We start from the raw sequence: 7,685 nt of genomic DNA on the forward strand, positions 1-7,685 counted from the left end.
CTCAGTTACTGTGGAATTTTGGTCGACATACATGGACTTAAAAAGAGTTCAGGAGACTAAGGTATCAGTTTCGCCTGAGGGCTGTGGGACTTTTTTAGTAGAAACTCGTAGACAACGGGGTCAGCTCATTACAGTGTTTAAAATCTGAATGGGTTTCACCAGTGGCGTACCTGACGGGGGGGGCGAGGGGGGCTGTTTGAAACTGCCCCCCGGGCCCCCAATTGAGGGGGGCCCCAAAAAAACTTAAAAATTTGTTTTTTTTATTAATATTTAAAAATATATATGTTTATCATCCCGACAATCCCGGCTGAGATATTAGATAAGTTTTGAGAATAAGGGGGGCTAGGTTCTTTGCGGGGCCCCCCTCCTGGAGGGGGATCCCACAATGAACCTAGCCCCCCGGGCCCCTAAATCTCTAGGTACGCCCCTGGGTTTCACAATCATTACATAGAAAGTTGCTTACTCTTAACACGGACTCGGCACACAACCATGGCTGGGAGCTGTAAATGAAAAAAATTACCGGCAGAATTACGTGAAAACTTTTTCACGTGCAAGATCAGCTCCACATGTGGAACTGACTCAGCATGGACGTTGTTAACACTACAGTAGAGAAGTTTAAGGGATTCATCGGCAGGATCTTACACTAGAATAAATGTGAATTGGATATGCATTCCCAGGCAAACAAGATGTATCTCCACGGTATGGGCTGCATAGTTATTTAGATCCTAACTTTTCCTTGTAACTCCTCTTTCTCTCTCTCTCTCTCTATCTATCTATCTATCTATCTGTGTGTGTGTGTGTGTGTGTGTGTGTGTGTGTGTGTGTGTAAAAGAGGTTTCTACTATCGCAACATTTAATCACAGCAGATTTAATCTGTGTGTGTGTGTGTGTGTGTGTGTGTGTGTGTGTGTGTGTGTGTATGTATGTCAAAGAGGTGTCTACTACCGTAACATTTAATCACAAGACTAATTCTCTCTCTCTCTCTCTCTCTCTCTCTCTCTCTCTCTCTCTGTGCGTGTGTGTGTGTGTGTGTGTGTGTGTGTGTGTGTGTGTGTGTGTGTAAAAGAGGTGTCTACTACCGCAATATTTAATCACAGCAGATTTAATTCTGTGTGTGTGTGTGTGTGTGTGTGTGTGTGTGTGTGTGTGTGTGTAGTGAATCTTCTCCTAACTTGGTTTATGATAATATGTACTGTACTATTCCTTTATTAGTTGTTCGGACTACACGTAATTAGAGAGGTGCTTGAAGTACAGAAACCCCTAGCTGGCTGTGAGCAAGAGTATGGAGGGTACCGGGTGGAGTCATGGGGCGGAGAGAAAAGTGGGGGGGTTGGGTGGGAGTGTGGGACCATGAGGAAGGGAGGGGGAGGGGATACCTCTCAATCGAGCAATGTTACAAACACGGAAAAGGAAACCAACTTATTCCGACGTCTGTACGTATGTGCTGAGTCAGTGGACACACCTCCAGTACATGCAACTCTGTTTGCACAGCACCACATGGACAGAACCGCTCTGCTACCGGGAGACGTCCCCGTCCACGCCGATTCCAACGGCCCGTCTCAATAGCCAGATTGTGACTGATTACCCGCAGCCGACTAAATGCCATTCTGTGTACCTCACTAGTTTTACCACGACATTTATAGATCTCGTGAACTGTTAAGGTAGGGTTCAACACATTATAAATTAGGCTTCTAGAAGATGTAGAGTTAGAAATTGATTGCTTTAAAGATTCAATGCCGACTTTAACATCATCAACAGAATTATTAATTAAACTCTTAATGTGTTTACTTGTTGGTGTGTTAGCTGCCATGGTCAGCCTGACACACACACACACACACACACACACACACACACACACACACACACACACACATACACACATGAACACGTTCGAAAACACAGACATAAAGACAAAGACAACGTAACATAGAACCACACCAGCATCCTATCACACCTCCAGACACACAGCCACAGGTCTGCATAGCCTCGCCTCCAAGGACACACGCCATCCCTCCACACAAACACCCACTCCTTTACATATGTAACCTCAACACGCAGCTGTACCTCCACCTACGTAACCCCAACCTCACATTAACAAAAGTTGTTCCACCTCAACACACGTAGCCCCACATTCACTCATTCATACACGATTACATCTTCACAAACGTCGATTCATCAACACATACATATCCATAACCCGACACACAAAGTTCTGTTTCTATATACATAGCCATATCTTTAAATACATCTAGTTATCCCTGAACGCATACACACACACACACACACACACACACACACACACATACACACACTTTTACGTGTACACAGAACAGGCGAAACTTGGAATGTGACACCCGTAGACTTTCAGAGAGCATAATTTCTTATAAAGCGATTTCATGGGCGACCGAAAGTTAGGTTAGGTCACTTTGGGCAGGGTTTGGTCTGATTAGGTAATTTTTGGTTGGGTTGGCTTCAGTTCGACTAGATATAGACGGATTAGGTTAGATTGCTTTAGAATACGTCGGTTTTGATATATTTTGGGTTGGGTTTTATTTGGTTGGGTTAGGCTGGGTTAGGTTCGATTGGATTAGGTGATTTTAGGCTTGACTGGGTTGGGTTAGGTCAGGTATGGTATGGTTAAGTGAGACTGGGTAGGATTAGGTAGGGTTAGATGCGGTTAGGCTGCGTCAGAATTGGTTAGGTTAGGTATGGGAAGGTTATGTGAGATTGTGAGGTTAAATACAATTAGACTGGGTTAGGTGAGGCTAAGTTAGATTAGGTTGGGTTGATTTGGGTTGGATTAGGTCATTCGAGGTTAGGCAGTGTTCAGTTTGAGCAAATATGGATAGGTTAGTTGAGACTGGGCTCGGTCTTTTGTTGGTCGGTCCTTCCAATGTCAAACATCATAGGAGGTGAACGTGATTTTGTGTGTGTGTGTGTGTGTGTGTGTGTGTGTGTGTGTGTGTGCTCGCTTCGTGTTTCGTCTATTTTATATATTTTGTGTGTGCCTTGTGTAACTAAAACTTCGTTTTTACGTTTGGGTTCTCATGTGACTGAGGGTGGACTGCTTAAGAATAGCGTCCTTTATAGTTACGATTCCCTCTTCCTTAGTATAGCATATGTTTTTAGTTTATTTAGCTTTCTCTGGACGATTGTATAAGAGCTTCGTGGAAAATACTAGAACTAGAAAGATGGCAGTAGATACCGCCTTGTGTACCAGATATCCTGCCCAAGTTTCATTAGCAGATATCTTGCCCAAGTTGAATAAAGTCGTCTGAAGTAAGAATAAGGTTGAAGATACGTTGCTGTACTGAAAGTCGTTGGATATGCCTTGTTTTATGTCTTTTCGTATGTGGCTGCGAGATAACAGACTCAGGTTCAGTCTTTTATGGGAAGCGTTAATGGATATCTCAGTGCTTTGCTTAATGTGGAGGTTAATATGTCAATGGAATGCTTCTGAAGCTTTCTGCCTCCTCTCAAGTAAGGGTGTTTACTGTCTATTACGCTCGTCCAGTTGGTAGCATCACTGGTATATGTTTACAGCTCCCCACCTCTCAGGCATCGATGTTTATTCGTGTGTTTTACATCTGTGTTTATTAAACTCGTCCTATTGGTAATCTGTCAATGGTATGTTTTTAAAGCCTCCTACCTCCCTCTCGTGCAAGGGTGTTTATTATCTATTACACTCCTCCTATTGGTGATGTGTCAATAGCACGTTTATATTTCCCGACCTCCCTCGTGCAAGGCTTTTTACTGCTTATTACACACACCATACTGGGAGTTGTACACGTCCTGTCTGATTATACAATGACAACTCTCTCAAATCATTCATGGTCTTCTCACAGCCTTCATCAGCCTCTGAACCACGTAGTCTCGTCTGCTTATACTGTAGCACTCCTCATAGTCCTCATCAGCCTCCGAACTTCCTATCTAAGTCTATATTATTGTTATCCTGTGTTCTTTTTTTCGTTCTTCGTTTTTTTTTCACTTTTTCTGGCCCCATTCTGCCTTAATGCGCTTTGTTTCAGTCTCTGCTCTCTTTATCTCATTCTCTGTTCTTTTTGCTTTTACTCTCTGCTCTTTTTCTCGTATCCCCCCTCTTTATCTCTCGTTGTCCTGCCACGGTCAGCCAGTTACAATATTTCATGGTTCATTATGCAGATACGAGGCTGTAAGTAACGAGCAGGCAAGCGACCAGGCAAGATGATATATTGTAGCCGTGGCGAATCAGGCAGACATACATGATCAGAGAATTACATATTCCATGATTAATCATGCGGGGAACACTGCTAAAACAGCCTTTCTGGACCTCATCAATCACTCGTGGCATTTAGGCATTATTCCATCTCAATGGAAGGAGGCTATAATCCATCCCATCCCCAAGCCTCTCGATCCCACCACCTACAGACCCATCTCTCTTCTTAGTTGTCTCTCCAAAACCACCGAAAGAATGGTTAAAAGCCGCCTTGACTGGGTCACCCCATCACCACATAGCCACATCTTCGCCTTCACAAAAGGCAAGGGCACAGCTGAATGCCTTAGCTCATTTTTATCAGAGCTCAGGGGAGGTAAAGGCCTAGCCATTTTCATAGACCTGGAAAAAGCTTTTGAGCTGGCATGTCCCGAGGCCATCCTTGCCACCCTTGCAAGCAAGGGTGTTAAGGGTCACCTTCTGCACTGGCTTGAAAGCTTTTTCTCAGGTCGCAAAGCCAAAGTCAGGTTCCAAGGCCATCTTTCAGAAGCATATAATCACACAAATGGCACTCCACAAGGAAGCATTATAAGCCCCACCCTTTTTAACACATTAATTGAATGCCTCCTTCATCTCGACCTGGGCCAAGGAGCCCGCCTTTTGTGTTATGCTGATGATATAACTCTAGTAATATATGGGGGGCGCTACTCACAGAAAGCGCAAAAAGCACTCGACATCCTGCATAAAAAATGTAGAGAATTAGGCCTGAAAATAAATCCGCTCAAAACTAAGGCCTTCCCCATCAAAATTCCAACCCCACCAAAACAGCTGTTCCTCGGTAACTCTCTTATAGAGTACGTCAACACCCACCGGTACCTAGGGGTATACATGGACAGAAACCTCACCTTTGACACAGAAATAAAATACCTCCGAGATATCACCAAATTACGCCTCAACGCCCTTAGATCTTTAGCTGGCAAAGGTGAAGGAGCTTCATTTAAAGTCTTACGTCTCTTCTATATTCAGGCAATAAGATCTATTATTGATTACGCAGCGCCTGCCTTACCCACCATCAACCCAAAATTAGCCGACAAACTCTAGGTTATACAGAATGAGGCACTAAGAATTATGACGGGATCACCAATGTGGACACGGCTTTGCAACCTCAAAATGGAGTGCAACATCGAATCTATTAACATCAGAATCAAAGCAAGAGTCGCTAGCTTGGCAGCCAAGCTTACACGTAAAAACTCCCCCCTCCCCCTTACAACACGATTAACGGCGGCTGCTAACCTACACCCCGACATCCTAAACAACACCTGGAGTCACTGCGCCGCAAAAGCCATTCACTCCTTTAATCTAAATCCCATCATAAATCTCCCCCCAGATGAACCAAGTGTAGCGTATCATCCCCGCCCTCCTTGGGATCCCCCTATTCAATCTTATCATTACAAGCTCTCCCCCTAAAGCCCTCACTCCCGTACAACAATTACGCCAAGAGAGCTTAATGCAAATTGCCTCCCTCACCTCCCCCAACTCATCAACCTACTATACAGACGGCTCTGTGAATAACAATAAAGCAGGTGCGGCAGTCGTATGCCGAGAACACTCATTTGGCCTGCGTGTATCAGATGGAGCCTCTACACTCCAGACTGAATTAATTGCAATTCTTACCGCCATGGACGATGCCCTAGACATCAACCCAACATCCCACACAATCATCCATACAGACTCCGCCAGCGCAATACAAACGCTAAGAAAACAGGAGCCGTCTGATAACACTCATTTAATTACTGACATAATCGCCACCGCGCAAAAAATACGAGATGCTGGCGGAACTATAACAATTAATTGGATACCCAGCCATGTAGGTATCAAAGGGAATGAATTGGCAGACCAACTAGCCAAAGAAGCCACGGAATATTCACACGTTCAGGTTGACATAACACCGAGCCTCACTCAGATCAAAAGAACAATTAAAATGCAGGCAGCAACAATCAACCGCTCAGAACACGAGCATCAAGTCCAGGCGGGCTCCCCTTCTGCAATATGGTATGCTGCCGCTACAAAATATGAGCCAATAAATACTATTAACAAATTCAAAAGCAGAACACTTAAAAATATACGACGCCTCCGCTTGGGATATAAGTGTAAAGCCCATATACTCACAAATGAGGCACAACCCAGCACGTGTGAAAACTGCAACACTGATACCCCATTCCCGTTTCTCCACTATATTCTCAGCTGCCGAAACACCAATAAATTTAACAGACCTCTCAATCTCCCCAACCCAGATACGCCTCGCATTAATACGGCAGCCAGCCCCGAGGAGACACTTAAACAAGCAGCTGCTGCAGTGATTGCTAATACACCCATAACAACCCTAGCAAACATCACTGCACACTTCCCCCCACCCTTTTAAAATCACTCAGTCAGGCAGCCACAACTGTCTCAGTCACCATGCCCCCTTCCATACGGTTCAGGTACCGTTAATCCCCGCTAATCCCCGCGCCTAACGGTCACCTGGTCACCTGTTCCATTATACCCTCCCACTCTAAAATCACTCGTGTGTTTGTGCCTGCATGCGCGGATGTTTTTATACATCAACGTGTGCAGGCATATGATGCACCTGTGAGCTAAAAAAAAAAAAAAAAAAAAAAAAAAAAAAAACATACAGAACCACCACGGTGGTTTCTTCCCCCTCAAATACAGCCAACACAACCAACTAAGAAATTCAGTCAAAAATCCACCGACTGGGCTAATGTAAGGCCCGGCCCTCCCTATAGGGGAGGAAATCGTCAACGAACGAACGAACATGATCAGACTTACATATGCACTTGTAAAATGAACTGGAGTAAAGAAGGAGAGAGAGAGAAAAAAATCCTTACAAAACACATCTCACACACCCCTAAACACACACACACACACACACACACACACACACACACACACACACAAGAAAGCATTTGACACAGTACCAAACCAAAGACTTTTATGGAAAGTGTACCATCAAGGAGGAATTCAAGGCAAACTGTTTTGTTGGATGAAAGATTTTCTCATAAAAAGAGAAATGAGAACAGTACTAAGGGGAAACTACTCATCATGGAAAGAAGTGACTAGTGGAGTACCACACAGGGCTCAGTGCTGGCACCAATCATGTTTTTAGTGTATATAAATGATATAAACAGTAACACTGGAAATGAAAGCTATCTGAATATGTTTGCAGATGTTGGAAAAATACAAAGGAGAATTACTAACACAGACTCTTGTAAAGAGCTACAAGAAGAATTAAATAAACTTCATGAACGGAGTAATACATGGCAAATGGAATTCAATGTGGACAAGTGTCATGTAATCAAGTTTGGTAAAAGTGGAAAAAGACCTGACTGGGATTATACGTTAGGAAATAAAACCCTACACACATCAGAAAGAGAGAAGGACCTAGGTGTGATTATCAATAACAGACTATCTCCGGCTGACCACATCAGTGAGA

The 7,685-nt window shown here is 43.9% G+C and overlaps 1 protein-coding gene across 1 annotated transcript; it reads left to right on the forward strand.

Annotated features, from left to right (window-relative positions):
- The first annotated feature begins 5,870 nt into the window (after positions 1-5,870).
- On the forward strand, positions 5,871-6,614 carry LOC145390898 (uncharacterized). Its single transcript, XM_080265637.1, has one exon. The coding sequence runs from the start codon at positions 5,871-5,873 to the stop codon at positions 6,612-6,614; it is 744 nt and encodes a 247-aa protein (XP_080121763.1).
- Positions 6,615-7,685: the final 1,071 nt, after the last annotated feature.

Source organism: Coenobita brevimanus, chromosome 2, assembly GCF_032717465.1.
Source record: "Coenobita brevimanus isolate Jiangsu-jjx chromosome 2, ASM3271746v2, whole genome shotgun sequence".
NCBI lineage: Eukaryota > Metazoa > Arthropoda > Malacostraca > Decapoda > Coenobitidae > Coenobita > Coenobita brevimanus.

Bases quoted from the DNA above. Each gene is read 5' to 3' on its own strand.
- LOC145390898 (XM_080265637.1), top strand. From the start codon at position 5,871: ATGGACGATGCCCTAGACATCAACCCAACATCCCACACAATCATCCAT.